Source organism: Pteropus medius, unplaced genomic scaffold, assembly GCF_902729225.1.
Source record: "Pteropus medius unplaced genomic scaffold, Ma_sr-lr_union100, whole genome shotgun sequence".
Taxonomy (NCBI): Eukaryota; Metazoa; Chordata; class Mammalia; order Chiroptera; family Pteropodidae; genus Pteropus; species Pteropus medius.
The window spans coordinates 4320854-4341042 of record NW_024346062.1 but is presented as its reverse complement, the minus strand read 5'-3'; the positions used below and the strand labels follow the sequence as shown (position 1 = coordinate 4341042).

Sequence of the window (20189 nt, the reverse complement as noted above, 5' to 3'; positions counted from 1 at the left end):
TTACAGCATAATTTTTACCATCTACTTTTGTTTTTACTTTGTTTCTTTCCTTTGTTTCTTTCAGAACCTAGAGTAACTGAAAAAAATAAAATATAACGACTTTGAGATTTTCTTATAAAAGAAAAAAAAACCATTTGAAATCAAAGCAGAGCAATACAAAGTAAGAAAAAATGAGTTCTCAAAGACAAAGAAAAATAATTAAAAATTAAAAATTTCTTCAGTAATAATTCTAGAGTCTCTTCTATGGTTTAACTAGAAAATACATACTTTGAGCAAGATTTCTGCACCACTTACATTATTGATTTAGTTTTCACATTCCAAAAAAGTCAGTAAATTATAAAGTGTTTAATATAAAAATGGCAGATGTATACAAATACTTTTATCATAGAAATAATACTATAATTTCTTTTTCAGGCATTCAAACAACATATTTGCAACCCATACTCCCACAAACCTGAAAGTCATTACTATTTTTGATGAAATATTTGGCAGAGAACCATAATAAATGCTCCAATTCTGATATTTCTTCTGGAAATAGCCATTTGAATTTAAAGTCCCCGAAACCACAGGGACACATGGCAATAATATAGAATTTGCACCGCTGTTTTTAAAAACAACTTTGGCTGCTTTTGGCTAACTTATTTTGCCTCATTTTTACATATCTGAGAAATGTAAGTTAAATAAATGTAGGGAGGCTATTTGAACATGAATGCATTTTCCACTTAAAAACTTACAACATGTAGTGAGAGACAGATTAGCTTGTACCTTACTATATGTTCTAACATTTTTTTTAAACAAAAATATGACTGAAACATATATTTGTAATAAAAATACTAAGGAAATACCCTTACAACAATAAAAATGAACCCTTCTGAATGATTTTTCATTCCTCCCTGAATGTTAACATGCAGAGACTGCTAGTTGTCCTTCAATATCCACCTTCCACTTTTTACAGAGTGATGGAAATTTCTGGGTATAGGACAGCTAAAACTCACATTTCACAGATTCCCTTGCAGCTAGGTAAAGCCATGTGACTTAGTTCTGGACAGTGGGATGTGAATAATAGTAATGCACGCAATTTTAACTCAATCCTGGTGCTGGGAAGGTGAACATATGTGGAGCTAGAACAGCCATCTGGACCATGAAGTAAAAACTACCTGTTAAAAATGGCAAAGCAATGTGATTAAAGAAGCTGAGCCTCCAACATCATAAAGATATTATATTAATATAAGATTGCCTATTTGGATTTTTATATCAGAGAAAAACAAACCTTAAACGCTATTTAAGTCATTAATTTTCAGCCTAAACTGTATCTCAAGCCAATATCTGATGGTGGGGGCAGAGGAGACAAAGGAAAAGGAAATATAAATAGATTTTACCATAATTCTAGTAGATACTCGTAGCCAGTTCACACACATGTGTGTATGTGTTTGTGTGTGTTTATTTATTATGTTTAATTTTCCTTCAAACCTCATGGCTTCCCTTCATTAGGGCTATTTTTAGAAATATGAAACTATATTATATTAGATGACCTAAAATGAATCTAAGAAATCGCTTTAGAACTTTATAGATGAGAAAACAGAGTTGTGAGCAAGCTAAATGATAACTCCAAGGTTTTGCTTATAAAAAATGATTATTTTTTTTTGTAGCTCAAAATTATTTTTTTCTTGAAATAACAGAGTAAGCTAAGAAAACAAAAAAAGGAACACATTATTAATTAAGATGTACTATTTTCATGACAAAGATATACTAATGTAAAATCAGTATGAATTGTGAAAAGTAGAGGGAAAACAATGACATAAAGTACATGAATAATCTCAAGTGGATGAGAGTACTTATACAGTACAGATAATGAGTTTCAAATGCTGGCGCTAGAATATGCTTTCATCCAGTACAATCTACTGCCAACTGAAGAACTCAGGTGATTGGCGGGAAGGGCCACAAAGGTTTGCACCATATAAAGAAAGAGTTAGTGTCTAGCAGGTCATTCAATATTTGTTCCAGTGGGAATTAAACTGAAATAAAAACATCTATATTATCAATAAAGAAAAGCCAATTAGAGCACAAATGAAATTTTAGGTGTTATGAGATCAAAAGCAATCTCATGAAGATTATAGACCTACTCCCCTCACAAAATGTAAACTTCAACATACACATTATATTTAAAATATTTCATTGCTTTGGAAATTGACAATTCTTTGATAAAAAAGATAACTGTTCCCCAAAAATCAGTTTTTAAATATAAAAATCAACTACTCTCTTTCAAAAAATAGAAAAAAGAAAATCCGATACAAGTATAAATTTCAAATGTCATGTATGACTTGAATATTCGAAATGTTCAAATTGTGCAGTGATCGCCAACACAGAATTAGACACATGAAACTTCTTGAATTACGGCAACAAATACCTAAAAACTGACTCACAGAGTTACAAATCTGGTAGCAAATATACTTAGAACTCATAGAATATACTTTGCCATGGAAGAGTGACCTTATGTCAACAAACAACAGAATTCATTACAACTTTTTAAGTTGAATCTACATTCATTCTTTTCTTCTCAGTGTAGGAGGGTCATTTTGAGGCAATAATCAAATGTCTGTGTCATTAAGAAAAAAAAAGGGATTATAAACTCCATTTAAACTTTTAGGTCATCCAAGCACAATTAGCCTTAGAAAGTATTCAGCCATATTTCCAATTGTCTGCATATTTTTCCAGCAGATGAATTTACAAGATAATGTCACCCTGAAAGTCAATTTGCAGAAGCACATCATGAAGCACTAAAAGATTCTCATAGCATTTTGGCAAATAGACTTCTAATTTTCATCTGTATCCAAAGGCTTACCACAGCATTGCAAACTGAAAGTTTGATACCATTCAAATATCCAAAAATATCTCTAAAGTAAGCCAACCCATGAATAAACTCCTTGTCAAACTGTTCTGAGAGTAGCCTTCCTTTTTCTCATAAGTAAATTAATAAATGAATAAATAAGGAGGCAGCTATCTAAACTGTAATTCAGTGCTTTAAGACATATCCCTTAGGAAACCAACACACTTCTGAATTACTTGAAATCTCTTATTCAGTTGCCATTAAGAAAATCTCTTGAAAAGGTAGTGGTTCGAGTCTTTGGCGCTGATAAAGTTGATTAGTTTCAAAGTGGTGAGCAAAATACCTTTCCGGATTATTGTCACAGTTTTTGATGCTGATATGTGCCAAGCCAATTATAAAAGGCAGGCATGAGTTAGGAGGACCTGAAGTTCTTTCTATACAGAAGTAGCAAAACCAGATGTATGGCCAAGCATGGCAAGTACTCCATCCATGCCCAATGTACCAAATCCCACTTCATGTCAAAGATACCAAAAGCATTTCAGGTTTCCAAAAGATACCTTCTAAACTTGGAATTTGTTATGCTTCAGTATACACAAAACAGATAAAAATGAGAAACTGGCTGCATGAAATGTTAGTTGTTACATGCAAATTGAATGGGAATGTTGAATAGGAATGGCATTACTCTCAATTTGACAATGATCACTTCGAAATGTTAGAAGAAATGGTCAGCATTACTGTAGTAATCAAATGGTAGCTTGGACCACAGGAAAGAACATTTTGTGATAAATAACAAAAATTCAGTTGTCAATTCAAAACTTTTTACTTATTTTAGATTATCATTTTAAGGACTCAGCTTATTGAAACTTACATATACTGGCAGCTAATTAGAAAAATATATTTTTTCTATATAGAAATAATTACTGAAGCCAGTCTCTCTGTATTATTATTCTCTACATAATATATTCCACTGTTGTTTCAAATGTTTCTCTGATGAAATTTACTCATTCTGAATTAAAGAGGTTTTTTTAAAGAAGTTTTTAAACTCAACTTAGTTGTATCACAAATTGTCAATACCTGCCTCTAAATTAATGTAATAAAGATGGTTCTCCCTTTCTTCTACTATAGAGCTCATATCTGATTGATAAACCACTGACCAAAAACAAATAATCTCTATCCTATAAACTTGGGTAAAATATACAAACAGTAAATATAATACTTTTGATAAATATATCCATCTTGATCTGAATTGGTACAGAAATTAAGCAGGACAAGAAACAGATATGCTCGTCTGTAAAGCATACAAGCTTTGGAAAGCTTGGATTGAATTATTTTTCTATTTTAATATTTCTAAGTTCAAAAATAAAAATAAAACACCTTAATTCCTAGTTGTAAGTTCTACTACATCTACTTATATCATTTTATAATTTCAAAATCTACTTTCTCTAATAAGTAGAAAATGTCATAATTATTAAGTGCCCGAAGGTGAACATATCTTCTTTCTTAAAATCAATATTTCCCCACTTATTTCAATAGACTTTATCTCAATGCTTTAAACTTCTGACCTCACTTTTCAGAACTGCTCATTCATATAATTATCTCTAACACACGTATTTAAAAAGCAATAAAAACTAAATATATTTTCCAGTAATTAGTTTTCATAATTAATAAATACAAAGCATTTACTGTAACTTTGAAGCATTTTTCCAACTTGGAAACGAAGTACTTTTCAAACTTTGATTTGTGAGGTATTCTGGGAAAGATAAGCTAGTTACTTAAATAATTCTTAATAAGTGCTCTGACATTTTATCACATTTTAGAAAGTTTTACTTACTGAAACATCTTTCAGGTTTTTCTCAAAGGAGAAATGACAAGACTCTTTAGAAAAATTAAACTTGTATGCATCAGCTGGTCCTGCTCTTGTAACTAATGCTTTTCTCAGTTCATCAACATATTTCTCTTTTTCCATTGCCATGTCATCAGCTTCTTGTAAAATCATGGATTCACAAACTACGGGAAACATTAATAAAGAGTTTTGAAATAAAATATAAATTTCTAAACATATAAACATATTTGTTTACTTGTTGTTCATTTATCACTTATATAACAAAAATTTAAACAAAAATTAAGATCAAACCCCCCACCATACAAATTATACCTTTTAACTGAACTAGCAATTTTTGAGAAACCCATTTAGTCTCAAACCTTATCTGAAAAGTATTAGACTCCTTGCATTCTTTCTTTGTCTGTTCTCAGATGAAACAAATGCACAGTAAATGACCACAAAAACTGCCATCTTATATACCTGCTCTTAGGTCATAAATTACTTCCTATAATCATTAATAAGCTCAGTATTTTACTACATCTTTCTTCCTTACTTCATTATTAAAGAGATTGAATAGTCTATAGTCTATTTCTCACTCACATGGGCAGAGTCAAGTTAAAATAAAAGTGGATTTCAGTCTTCTCATCTCATTATTTGCTGACAATAGAAAACGTAGATGAAGGGAAGTGATGAAGAAGCAAAGGGAAGAAAACAAGTATTTACCGAGTGTCTCCTCTGTGGTATACAAACTATACTACAGATCTGGCTTCCAGTTCTCTCATCTAGGTATGTATATTTAAAACTGATGTTTCACTCATCCAAGAGATATTTATTCAATAATCATACTTTCGATTTTAGATATTCTCTTTATTATAATATCCTGTTTTTGCTGCACCTTCCTTTTAAATATTTGAAGGCTTTAAAACATATTTAAAATCTCCTTCAGATTTTTTTTTTTTTTGCATGGTTTCTGGGTATTAATTCCATTTCAAATTCCAAATGGTATTAATTTCCATTTGGCACATTCTCATTCCGCTTTTCTGCTTTTCACGCTTTGTAATATTTCAGCATGGCTCGTCTCCAGTCAGAGCATCAAAAACTCTGGGCAGTAATGGTGGTCTTAAGTGAAGGCTGCTGGTTTGTCTTTCTTGGAGTCCCTACAGATTTCACCAGTTCTAGATCAATTTTGAAAGTTAATTTCTTAACTTGGTTTTTATGCTTGAGGCAAAGAATTCATATTTAATTCTCCTGCCCATACATGACCCAGGCTTAGGGTTCTGATTTTTGTTGGGACTTTTATTCACCTACAGTGCTTACTGACTGGTCTGATTCTATGTTGCGCCCCTAATCATCTTGTTTGAAAAGATGATCTCATTAACAAGATTCCTTTCTTTATATTAAGAGATCAGTTCCAATTCCTTAAGAAGCCTGCAGTCTTATCATACTCCACTCAGGTATTACCACCACTGTCATTTAGATATATATGTAGTTCAGATACTCCATGAACCTATAATTAAGTTTTAGTTCCCGTTAACCACTTTAGTTTTCAGGTATCTCTTCATACATAGCACATAGGAATTTCTCTTTCTTACATTCAAAAGTTGTGATATGTCTGTTTGCTTTGCAAATTAGAAAATTTAATCTACATTTGTTTATAATATGTGTGTGATTGGGTGGTTTCCTGTGTCGACTCAGGCCATCACAAAGAGAAAACCATTTGGTTCTATACTTTTTTATTTAAAGGTTATATTTACCTATTTCATTCCTCATAACACTGATAGATATTATTTCCATTTAACAAATGAGAAAATCGAGGCTCAGAGAGATCAAGTAATGGTCTAGGGTCATGGAGTCAGGAAGTGGTGAAGCTGGGATTCATATTTATGTCTCTGTCTGGTTATTTCGTTTTGAGGTGAGGCCGAGATATGGGATACTGGATAAATCACTTCCTCCATGATATTAAAAAACACATTAGTATAAAATACTATGGAAAACAATAAAATTTTGATTAAAGAATCCCTAAAACTGTAACACAGCTTTTCATAACTTCAGTCTGTGTGATATCAAGTGTCTGGAAGCCCCATGACAGGCAATAAAGAAGAGAGTCTTGGAACGTATCCATTTATATTTCATGACCAATTTTTGATAAGTCTGATATTGAAAGGAATCTCAACACAGCCTTTGAAAACAGATAAGAATAAAAATATCTTATATTCTTATGTGATTTTATAGCTTCTAAAATATTTTTACTTTTTTTTTCTCTCTCTGAAGCAGATGCATATGTAAGATAATCATCACTATCAAATATCTTGACCTTTCAAATACTCCATTAGCTCATCTGGAAAAAATGTAAAAATAAGAAAACAAATGCTTCCTATCTGAGGAATAATTTCACATTTTGTGTTTGGATAATCTTAAAGAGTTAAAAATGAGAGCAATTATTTCACAGAGAAATAGAAAGTAAATTTGTAGAAGCCATCTTTAATACAGCTATAGAAAAACTAATGACACAAAATAAAAATAGATGTTACTGATAAAACATCTAGTTAAAAGTAATCTAAATGTCATTAAAATTAAAAGATACCTATCTGAAAATATTTAATAGAATTTGTTGATTCAATTTATTTATTTTAAAATGCTTAATGAGCATCTACTATGTGCCAGGCACTTCTCTAGGCAATAGGGGTACAACATTTAAAAAGAGAGAAAAAAAATGCCAGCCTTATGCCTAGATTCAAGTGCTGACATCTTATACATCCTCTTATGTTACTCTATCTGTGAATGCCATGTTGATTATTATTACGGAATATTTCATCTCGGGGAAGAAAAAACATGAAAGATTATGTATTTACATTTCCCCTTTAAAGTTCTTTTTCAAAAAATATCAGTTTTTTGTTTGGGGTTTTTTTTTCACTTGAACATTTCCAAAAACAGCAAATGGGAATTTCTGACTTTCTGTTTAGAACTTCAATCTTGGAAAAACAACTTGGTCACCAGTTTTGGATTTTGTGCTAAGAGCAACTGGAACAAGCACAGCTGTAAGCATTCAGTGCTCCAGAAACTTCAGTGACTAGGAGTAAAAGCCATGGTAATAATAAATTCAGCAAGGATACAATTGAATCACATAATATGTTATAAATAGTGAGCAGGCCAACATGATCACAAAATAAGAAATTTTAATCAGACAGAGAAAAGCCAAGTAAGCATCATTTTAACATTATTTGTGGGTAGGCGAAAATGTAAATAAGAAAAGAAGATTCTTTCCTTTGGATATTTACATATACTGCATATCTTAAGTTCGTGTTGGAGCTCAAAAGGCAAATGGCCTTATCGTCCCATTAACTTTCTTGATGGTATCGCATCATGGACTCACATTACTACTTCATTTATTAAAAATCCTTTTTCCACTGAGCCTTGTCACATAATCCCCATGTAAGTTACCAAATACCAATGTTTAGGACAAATATAAATATATATAATTATAATAGAAAAATTAATAAAATTTAATTTACTTTTCAATGAAATTTAAACGACTCCTGAGATAGGTGATAAAAGTTTCTTACTGTCAACTGTAATTCTTATAAAAGTCATAGCAGTCATTGATCATTAACCCACTTTGTGACTTAACACTAAGATATAACCCCCTATAATGATGAAGTGATGATAGACCACAAGATAATTAGACCCTGTAACATTCATTAGATAAAACATTGCTAATGGAAAGAAATCATTGAGTTTAGTGTGTGGGAGATTAAAAGCAACCCCACATCCTTTTAATTTCACTCAAATGAAAAGAGAAAAAAATTACCCAAATTGAAGGTTGCAGCAATCAAAAAGTTGTACAAAAAAAACAGGATGAGGTATAGAAGGAAATCCATTTTCAGGTTTCAATTATTTAATTGTTTCAATGTTCTTAATCATGTTATTGTTTATCTGTAAAGTATCAAACCAAAGTATATTTATGTAATAAACCTTAACTAAACATGGAAACAATGTCATATTATTTGTTTTCATACTTTGCCCCTGAAATTTAAAGAAAATAGAAATAAATAATGAAAGTATAAAACCTATGTGAGATTTAAAACTTTATTAGATATCTTTGAAAATAAAATGACCACGTTTGAAAGCTTGTTCAGTACAGGAAGCCAACCTACCAAAGGATACAGAAGTTTGATATCACACTAAATTCCATTAGCTAGAAAATAAATGACAGCACATACTGCATTTATGATCAATGCCAACAAAAAATGTGAAACTGGAGTTTTCATTTAAAAATAATGCTAACCCAAAAATGAACAGTTCATTTTCTTTTTTTCTAACCAGTGTTATATACTTGAGGTATCTTTTCATTCTTTCTTTCAAAGAATATCCACTAAGCATGTATGTCCTAAGTAGTGGTTGAAATACTTAGAGCAGTTGACAAATCAGATGCTTCTTGCTCTCAATGGACCTAGTCTAGTGCAAATAGATTCTTATTAACAGTATTAAGAACAGCTGCCAGCACATTTTGTATCACATAAACAAAATGTTCCATAATGTAAAGTTAACTTAAATTTCTAGTTAAATTAAGATTTAAGTGTTAATAAGATTATTCTTTTTTTTCTCCCAAAGCTTAATGATTAAAAAATATATATTTTTAACATATAACTACTGTTCTTTGCCTTAGTGAATAAGGGTTATTGCCTGGATTAGAATTGAATCATTTTCTTTGATAATTAAGGCTCTTAAAGCACTTCAAGGTCCTCTACAGAATAAGCCATTTGTCAATTAGAAATATCTAAGTTATAAATATAATATTCCTTACATACAAGCAACCATTTCACGTAGGACCTAGCTCCTGGGCTGTGCTGTTGGCACTGCTCTTCTCCCCAAGATGAGTGGAATAAACCTACTGCCATGGTCTTCAGCCCTGTGTACCCCCTCCACCCTAAAACAGAGAGAGCTGTTGTCACCTGGGTATACCTTCGCCGACACACATAGAGTGAACTTGATGAATTTTTCTCCATTCCTGCACTACAATAACCAACCAACAACTGATTTATCTTACATAGAAATTTATAGTTTAAATAGATACCATAACAGGTACTACAAATATTACCCTTGAAATTTATTTCACAATAATCCTTATATCAATATTTCTTGCCCTGCCATAAAAGACAAAAAAAAAAAAAGACTCTGCAAGTATAAATTCAGTCTGATTGTGTTGTACAACAGAATTTTTAACAAGAAACAAAATTTAACAATGTATAGAATTTAGATGATATAATTACAGTAACAAATTTTAGAGAAATTCTTCAAAAGTTGATACATGACATAAATAGTATGTAAATTAACATGACAAAATTATTTTACCTAAAACATCATTTACAACTATAAAAATGACTGTTGCATAGATGTAGAAATAGTTTTTTTAAATCTTTTGATAAAATATTTTAGAACGGTATTAAAACTTTGCTACATAAGAAAAACATAATTCTAGATCTTTGACTTTATACCTGCCATGTTCCATAAATTTCAGGGCTATTAGCCTTTTTAAAAAAGATCATCACCAAAGATAAAAATAATCAAATTTAATAAAATAATTGCCAAAGTCTCCTGTATAGGTTTGAACCTTGCATTACAAAGTTTTAGGCTATGAGTTCTGTTTTGTTTTGTTTGTTACAAATGTGGTACATGTTCATGGGAAAATAATTCTAACATAAGTATATGAAATAGAAAGAAAAGTACCACTAACCTAGTCAACAAGCCAACACAAACCCCAGCCTATCCCTTCCCCTGCTTCCCAATATTTCCCTGGGGTCTTGAAAAAAGATACACCTAAAATAGTATTTATGTTTTATATAAAGAGACCATTTAAAAACTCCAAGACCAAGTACTAAGGCTCAAATAATAACCAGACTTTGCTGGGGCACATGCATATTTCTCCATACTTCTACTAATTATAGAAAATAGCAGTAAATATTACAAATCTGTATATAAATTAGATAGCAATAACAAGTAAAAACAGTCACATTAATTTTACCCCATATCTACTAAAGAAACACTTTAATTTATAGTATCACTGAAAACTGAAAAAGAGCCAATTATTGAAATTTTGCTTTTAATATTACCTGTCCCAGTCCATGCTGACTGACAATCAGTCAGTGTAATAACAAAACCAGATCCTAGTGTTTTCTCCCAAGTAACTTGTAGAAAATGAATTACGTCAGGTTCAGAAGCAAGACGAATTCTGCTTACTTTTCTTTCCATTTCTGGTTACCTATTATGGAAGAAAAAAATTAATATTTCTCTAAGAAACTGTGCCTATCAAATAGTAATATTTGCTGTATTGGTATCTCAGCTATACAAAGCATCAAGAAAATAAGTTTAAAAAAAAAAAAACTATAGTAGCCAACCACCAAACTCAGTAAATCATAGTTTTTCTTAATACTGATTCACAACTTTTACAAATGAGAAAAGCAGAGGCCCATAAATGGTGAATGATCTGCCTAAGTCATGTAGCTGAATTAAATTACTATCTCCAATGATATGAAGGGTAATTTTCCACAAGATTCAAGAGCTCCTTTCTCTATCTGGAGAAAAATTGTATGAAATAAAATTTTAAAAAGAGTGAAAGTAAGCACAAAGATTAAGAAAAGAAAGTATCAGAATCCAAGGGTAGGCAGTATCCAGTCATGCCTTCTCTAAGAAAGAATTTCCCAAACTCAGTGACTCAGTCCACTGAGACAGAAACATCCTGTAACAGTGATTATGTGGAGCTATCACAGCCTAGAGCCAATAAACTATTTTTTTCATTTTTAAAATGCTGTATTGATGTATTATGTACAGAGAAAAGTAAACATGTCAAAAATACAATTTGATGAATTTAACACTGAGCAAATCTATGTAAGCAATGAAGCAGAAAGTTACCACCCAAAAACTCATTCTCACAATAACTCCCTGCCAGTCACTATATCCCCAAATAACCACTCTCCTCACTTCTAACAGAGATTAGAGTTTAAGTTTTTTTGCTTTTATGTAGATATAATCACACAACAAGTTTTATTTTGTGTCTGGCTTCTTTTGCTCAACATTATATTTGAGAAATTCATCCATACTGTTTCTTAGAGTTGTGGATAACACTCATGGTTGTACAGCATTACATATGTATTCCATTACATATACAATATAATATATATATATCTATTCTACTACTAATAGGCACTTGAGTACATTCCAGGTTTTGACTATCACAAACAGTGCTGCCATAAACAATCTAGCAAATATCTACGCATTTCTGTTGGGTATATACCTCTGAGTATATACCTTTATTGCTATATCAGAGGATAAACATATGTTCGGTTTTAGTACTATACAGCTGAAAGTTCTCTAAAAGGTTTGTACCAATTTACACTTGATATATGAAAGTTTGTTCCACATGCATGCAAACATTTCCCATCTTTTTAATTTTAGCCATTTTGATAGTTATGTAGTATTACATCATGGTTTTAAATATATTTCCCTGATGAGAACTGATAGAGTCCTTTTCATATATTTATTGAGCATTTGAATATACTGTTTCCTGAAGTATCTGTGCAATCTTGGCAATATTTTCATTCACTTGTCTTTTTCTTATTGATATTTATTGATTAGTTTCTTTTTAATTTGTTCTTTATATCTTGGATATAAATCCTTTTATGGATATATGTACTGTGAATATCTTCTTCCACTCTGTAAGTTACCTTTTCACTCTTATAATGGTATCTTTAGAGGAAAAGTTCTTAGTTTTAATGAAGTTACAATTTATCAAAATATTTATATATGGTTATACTTTCTGTGTCCTGCTTAAGAACTCTTTGGTCACTAAGATGTTCTCCTATGTTTATCTAAAAGCTTTATAATTTTCTCTCTGATTTAGATTTACAGTTCATCTGGAATTGATTTCTGTACCTTGTGTCAGGTATGGGTCAAGATATATTATTTTCCACATAGATATGTAACTGTGCCAGTACTATTTATTAAAGATTATTCTTTCCCAAATTCACGATTGTGTTGCCTTCTTCATCAGTCATGTGACTGAATATGTATATGAGGTTCAATTTGTTTTTGCAGGGGTGCAATTTTATATTTTATATATAGTTTGTCAAGGTTACATTAAATAGTGATTCTGTTATTGTGATTCAACACATTTATAACCTCTCCCTGACCTTGCCATTTAAAAATTTGATAAACCTCTCTTCCAAGTATTAAAATCACTTATGTAAAATGTTAGCAGGACAAGCTCAAGCATAGACTTCTGGGGCTTGCCATTAGAAACAAGCCTCTCATAGACAACGATCAGTGGGTATACTGCTGATATCTCCATTTAAGTTACAAAGATTTAGGAGAGTCCTTTGTAGAAGCGATCTACTCTACCAGCCTAGCAATACTATTTTCACAAAACAGAAATAAAGACTAAGACTTTTTCTTAGTGATCCACTCTCATTTCTAATGATTACAGGTTCTTTTTCTACGGATTCCAAAATCATTCTTCTGGTAATTTACTCTAGGATCTTGCCCAGATTGACCTCAAACTTAATAGACTTAAATGACAAATACTGTTTAGAGCAAAGCAAAATAACTATATTTTTTCTAATACTGGAAGCCTCTGACCATTTACACTTCACTAAGAGATGTATAAGCTATAGAAGCTAACAGACAAAACTAAAGAAATACTCTAAAAATTACAAATATGCAAAGAAAAAGCATTATAAAGTCAAAATCAGGAACAAAGCACAGACTGCAAAGACAGAAAACCAGAGAGAATTACTCTTTAATTACACAGCATGAATCTCAATTAACAATTGAGTATGAAAATAAAAACAACTCACTTTGTCAACTCTTCACAAAACAATGCTAACTTACTACAGATCTCTATCTTTTGGGGGTGGGAAGGATGCTTAGTTGTAGAATGCTAGAGCTGTACTACCTTACAGCTTAAGAAAGCAGAGGAACTTCCATAATGAAAAAGAAAAATATCTAAAATTAAGGGGTTGTAAGATACTTCCAAATTAATAAATTAGCCACAATTCGATATCTATCTAAAGTTTACTCAGGAAACTATTATTCTCCCCAGTAAAACACAGTTATAAAATAACCATACTTGGAGTCACATCTATTAAGAATGTTAACATTTTTAAAATGTGTAAATTTGTAGGGTTGACTACATTAAAATCACTAAAAATTTTTAATTATTTTTAAATATTTCATTTAGTCAAAATTTTTTTCCTACATTGAGGACTTCTTTGCCTATATGTTAATTCTGAAATGCTTTATCCATTCGTGAATATTTATTTTAGATCAATTAGTAAATACACTTAACATGCAGTAAACTTCTCACATGCTCTGTAATCCTTAAATTTAAAAATTACTGGAAAATGTGTTACTGTTTTTTATGCCAATCATTGAAAAAGACACATAGTTAGGTAATACATAATTCTAATGGGTCCAAAACCCACAATTTTGGGGGGAAAGAGGGTAATAGAAACTACTTACAAAGGCCATGTTTTATCTCTATAGAATTCATATACAAACACAGAGATACATACAGATTATTAAATGGGCCTGATGAACCATTGTTATTGCTAGCAATTAATGTAACTTTGTGAAAGGAAAACACAGCACTTAGAATTAGTACTCTAAAACAGCAGTTGGTTTCACCACTATTTCTCAAATATTAATTTATATTTAATATTTTTTTAAATATTCACAAATTTTAAATTATAGACAAATTAGCTTAAAATTCAATATTCCAGATGCCTGTTAGTAACTCATCTTACTTTCATAATTATATAAAAAGCATTAACCTCAATAATGTTAAAAAGATATTTAGGGATCAGATTAGTTTTAACAATAATTTTGAATTATTCATGTTTCAAATATTTTCCAATTTTCTGATTAATTCTAGAAACTCATCACAAAAATGAAATTACATTATTTTAAAGATTCTATTATTTTAGTAAATGAAGATTTAAACTATGGATGCTACATGTGAGCCATGTTTAAGCACTTAATATATAAATAGCCCAAACGTGACAACTCAATTTTCTATAAATATTTTGTGCCTCAAGTAACCTCCGAAATGTTTTTTTCTATCAACTGAATCTTAATTTCCTTTTAATTTCCTATTTGAAGCACTTTTGAAAGCACTTAATTCTTTTACTTACTAAGGCTATTCTCTTTTTAAATAGCAAATACAAAATATCTAAAAATCAACCATAGAAAGAGAAAAAAGGATGATTTGGAATGTCTTTTAAGATTCAGTAAGAACAAATCAACAACCTCTTTGCTTTCACCAGCCCTGTAAATGAAAATAGCCATAGTTTTCTTGCCCCATGACTACTTGAAGGAAATGGGTGGAATCTTCTTCAGAGGGACTGATTGATTAGGGCCATAAGAAAGCCCTGGTTTTGTTTCCTAAGGGCACTACAGGTCAGACTGGTATCAGCACCTCTCCCAGCCATAGCCAAGGATCTAAGACAAGCCTGCAGGTGGAAACAGTTGGGTCCCACCCCAGTTCTTACATCAGTAGCTTTATTGAGGCTCAGAACAGTTGAGAATTGAGAAGCTTATCTTTAGTACTTTGTGTCTTTGATACTTGGCTTCTCTCTTAGAAGAGAAATAAGTTGTTGGCTGGTATGCAATTGATGTGATCTACTCTCTGAACAAATACCATTCACAGTTGCCTCTGAATAAACAAGACACTTTTTAAATTAGTTTACAAAGAATTTTGTATGCCCTTTTGGATGCTGATAAGGAGCAGAGCAGAAGCCAACTCTCTTAGGTCAGCTCAAGTTAGTGACAACACTGTATCATTGATAACACCATTTTGAACTTGAGCTTCTTTCAGTTTCCTTTATAGTAAGTTGTGGCTTCTTTTCAAGCTGCTTGGGCTGCAGGTGTTCAGACTTCTCAGCTATGCCAAGGAGTTGTACTTACAGATCAGAAAGGGCTAAATGCATGTTTCTAATGAAGCAATTAACTTAAGTGCCCCCTTGTTGAGAAAAGTAGGCTGATACCTAAAGTGAGTTCAGAATAAAGATTAGCATGTAGCACGTGCTGTTAATAGTCTGTAATTAGCTTCCTGATCACATTATTTTGTTTGACCTTATTTTAAAAAGAGAGAGAATGTAAACATAAACCAAAAGTGTGGTGATAATTTTTTTAAAAGTTATATCACATTACAAAAATTCAAGGATAGGACTATAATATCTAATTGCTAGATAAAAAGGAGAGTTAAGCCACATCCACTGGGCTATTTACTTTTGATAAGAAAACATCATACAACAATTCAGAAAAACTAACTGTAAAGAAAAAGACTATTTATTTGTTCAGTAATTTTTAAAAGCAAGGACTATTCATGTGTATCTTATCAGAATTCCTAACTGCAAACTTTTTTAATTAATAATTTATTCCTAGCATTTTCATTATTAATAGTATATCAAGTTCCTGGTTGGTGTTATCTATCTAAGGTTCTTTTTTGAAAAATGACCACAAAATCAATTTACCTTTAAATTTCCAAGTCAATTAAAACAAAAACATCGAGCTAACCTTCTATAAAACAAATGCTTTCCTAAAATGTTTTCAAGTTAGAATTTCCTAAATTTTAAGGGTAAAGAATTTACAGGACTATTAGTTACCTTTCCAGTCATGTTAGGATTCTTTCCATTATATTAACTTTGAAAATGAAAGAAAGGTAACCACCCGTCCAGGTTCAGCTGAGATTTTCCTATTTTTAACACTTAAAGTCCCATGCCCTGGGAAACCTCCCAACCTCAGGCAAACTATGGATGGTTGGTCACCCTTAGTAAGAGTAAAAATAGTTAAGACTTCAGAAATAAAGCATTAGAAATATAAAATGAGTCTAAACAATAAGGTTTCTCTGCCATGGTCATAGTCCATTCTTAATTACCTCTTATGACTGGAATGCCAGCTGCTGCCATTCCAAATATCATATTACTGCTCATTTCCTCTGCTTATCTTTTACAAACATCGTTAATAATCATTAGTTTCGGTGATTCATTTAAATTTCACTTCCTCTTCTTTCTTTTCTCTTACCCAAAAAAGTATTTAAAAACAATAAAATGGCCTAAATGAATTTCCCATATAAAATCTAACACCTAAGTTTCCAAACTGTCCTTAAAATTGGACCCACTGACGTCCTTTATATTCAGCAAACAGACACTCTTGATTACAAATAATGTTAGTGGATGAATGGAGTATACTTAGCATTTTGGAAACTTTCTAAACTTTCACAAGAACACTTCAATTCTAATCACAGTTTCACATGAGAATGACAACCAAACTAAAGAGATTTAAGCCTCGAAATTTTGACACCTCTCTTACACTTTAATTTCAGAAGAGGGTGTTTCTATGAAACACAGTAGTTAAGCTTATATACAGTCTTTTCTACTTGAAAAATATGCTGCTCTGAACTGAAATATAACTAAAAGTGCTTGTATAGAAAAGGAACAAGACTTGTACTTTTTCTCATTCACAAACCCACCATTTACTTAGAACTGCACCCATTTATCTCCCTATTTTCTAATGGCAAATAAGGAGATGAATGACAAGACTGGGGTACAGCTGAGAGTTAAGCCTGAAAATAAAGCACAAAATCCTTTAAAATAGCCTAAACTGGTGAAACTACCTAATTCAGCCATACAAAAATATTTAGAAACCATATGCAATTGCCAATACTTAATAATTTTTAACCTAAAAGGATAGCAATTTCACAAGGTTTGAATAATAGTAAATTATAAACAGCACATGAGGATTACATTCCTATTTGAATGAATAATTATAGTTCCCATGCTTCAATTTCTCAGTCTACATCGTTTTCAAAAATATCTCTGAATTATTTTGGACAACTCTGCGGGGAGGAAGTTCCAAGATAAAGGCAAAGATTCATTTCTGAGTCCCCCTGGGTGATGCAGTCTCAAACTGAACTGAAACTCTGTACCGGCTCAAATTTAAATCAAGTCTTGTACTTTTTAGCAAGGGTATAAGTGCTAATGTCTCCAAAGGGTATGCAGGTCAAATGTAAGCCCATATACATTAGTTCCCCCTTATCCATGGATAGGACCAAACCTTATATATACTACGTTTTTTCCTAAACATACATACCTATAATAAAGTTTAAGGTATAAATTAGGCACAGTTAAAAGATTAGCAATATCTAATAATAAAATAGAACAATTATAACACAACACTATAACAGTTATGTGATTGTGGTCTCTCAAGATATCTGGAATTTTCCATTTAATATTTTTGGACCACAATTGACCACAGGTAACTAAACCCATGGTATTGGGGGGTGGGGGGAAGTGGTTACTGTACATTCGTTACATTAAGAATAGGGACTGTAGCAAACAGGAAATTACAAGTGACCACATAAAGGTGGTAATCACTACTGAGTGCAAATTGTTAGCATGGCTGAGTACTTACTGGTCCTTGGTGGGGTCTGAAGTCCGATAATTCAAGAAACCTACAAATCCTTATTTTTATGCAGGAGTTGCCTTTTAAAAGTTGGCTGATTTTTTTTTAAATACTTGGTGTGTGTGGTGTAATAAGAAATATAGTTGGTCTTTGTCTCCCAAAAGAGCTCCTAAAACCTTTAGAATTTTCTAAGTGATAGGACTGTCTTCTGTTATTCATAAGAAGCCCCTTTCAATCACCCTAGTGTTTATGCTACTGAGGTAACTTAGGGTTGGGTCACTAGATAGCCTCAGGATGGGATTGGTCATCAGAAAGACCAAATGATTAAAAGGATTGGCTCTTTAAACCTCACCCCACCCCACCTCCAAAGAGGAGGAGGAGCTAGAGATCAAACTCTATAAAAATTCAGGAACAAAGAAATTGGGGGCGGGCGGGGGCACTTCTGGGTTGGTGAAAAAAAATCAATGTAATAGAAGAGTGGTTTGCTCAGTGATGGCATGGAAGCCCTGTGCCTTGACTTTCCATAACTGCCCTATGAATCTCTTCCATTTGGTAATTCCTCAGTTCTATCTTTTGTACGAAGCTGGCAGGTATAAGTACAGCAGGTCCTCAAATAATGTCGTTTCATTCAATGTTATTTCATTATAACATTGATGAGATGCCATATGAACTTAATTCTTGTTTATATCCATTTGCCTATGATAAAAATGGTTTCACTACATTGCGTTTCACTTAAAGTCACAGAACCTATCAACAATGTTAAGTGAGGACTTACTGTAAAGTATTTTCCCGAGCTCTGTGAGACATTCTAGCAAGTTATCAAAACTGAGAAGGTGGTCATGGGACTCCTGATTTACAGGAAGTCGTTAAATACAGGTGACCGAGGACTACTGACCAGAGTCCAAAGTGAGAACAGTCTTGTGGGACTGAGCCCTTTAACTTGTGGAACTGACATTAACTCCAGGTAGAGTTTCAGAATTGAATTGAATTGCTGGACACCCAGATGGCATTGGAGAACTGGAGAGTTAATTATTGGCACTGGAAAACACCCCAATGTGCCAAACAAAACACTCTGTCCAGCTTTTAAGACTATGAGTATATAACCTCTACTAAATCTGAAACCAATTCCCTTGCCCTCAAACCTTTGGAATAGCGAATCTTTACCTGACAAATCTGATACTTTCTAAGGTTACTGTATAAAACAATGATTTTTAAAATAAGGCAAATTAGGTATATATGTTTTAGATCCTCCCAGATGCCAGTAACTGCAATAGGTGTTGGGAATAGAATAGACATATCCCCTGACTTCAGAACATTTATACTCTTTTGGAGAGTAAGTCAAATAAATACATGTTACAAAATATTGTGGTAAGACTCATAATGAGGTAGTAAAAGGTGACAAGGGAATCTAGATCACACATGTAGACTGACAGAGTCATAGGAAGCTTTCTGGAAGAAATGAGTTCTAAGTCATCAGAATAAGTAAGAGTTCTGAATTCACCCTTGCTATTGCTCTTTTGTTTATGCTGTTCCTTCTCCTAAAATATCCACCTCCAGTCTGTACCTGTGAAAATCTATCCATCCTTTCAAGCCATAAGGAACTGCAATTTATATTCCTGACTCAACCAACAAAGTATTAATATTTATGAAGTAATTCGAGAAATTTCTAGACAGATTAGGTATTTGATGATATTGGGGAATTACTGTTAAATTTTTAGAAATGTTAATAGAATTTTGATTATATTTTCCAAAGTGTCCTTACTTGTTAAAGCTATATGTTAGAGTATGTACATGAAATGATACGGTGTCTAAGATTTGCTTGAAAATAATTTAGAAAACCCACCTACCCCTCTGCAGCAGCAGGGCCAAGTAAGAGCTCTGCCCACCTGTGCTGCAGCTTTGGTCCTGCCACCACAGGCAGGCACATAGCCCACACAGGATGTGCCTCAAGCACCCGGCTCTGGTATCCAGGAGGGATTGTGCTTCTGGGCCCCATAAGACATTTATTGCACAAGGCCACTACAACATTATGAGAGGTAGGTCGCACACAGAAACAAACAGAGTCTGGCAAAGTGAGGAGACATA

At 32.3% G+C, this 20189-nt stretch overlaps 1 protein-coding gene across 4 annotated transcripts in view; it reads right to left on the bottom strand.

Annotated features, from left to right (window-relative positions):
• XRCC4 (X-ray repair cross complementing 4) overlaps positions 1 to 20189 on the bottom strand; it is a 217539-nt gene that overhangs the window by 183468 nt on the left and 13882 nt on the right. For 2 of the 4 annotated variants that reach the window (XM_039875002.1, XM_039875003.1), the window contains 2 exons: positions 10760 to 10908; positions 4659 to 4834 (listed from right to left, as the gene is read on the bottom strand). In XM_039875002.1, coding sequence (XP_039730936.1) covers positions 4659 to 4834; positions 10760 to 10898 — 315 coding nt within the window. In that variant the 5' untranslated portion in view covers positions 10899 to 10908. Of the gene's footprint in view, positions 1 to 4658; positions 4835 to 8457; positions 8583 to 10759; positions 10909 to 20189 lie in introns of those variants that run through there. The other 2 variants (XM_039875004.1, XM_039875005.1) reach the window with 2 other exon arrangements.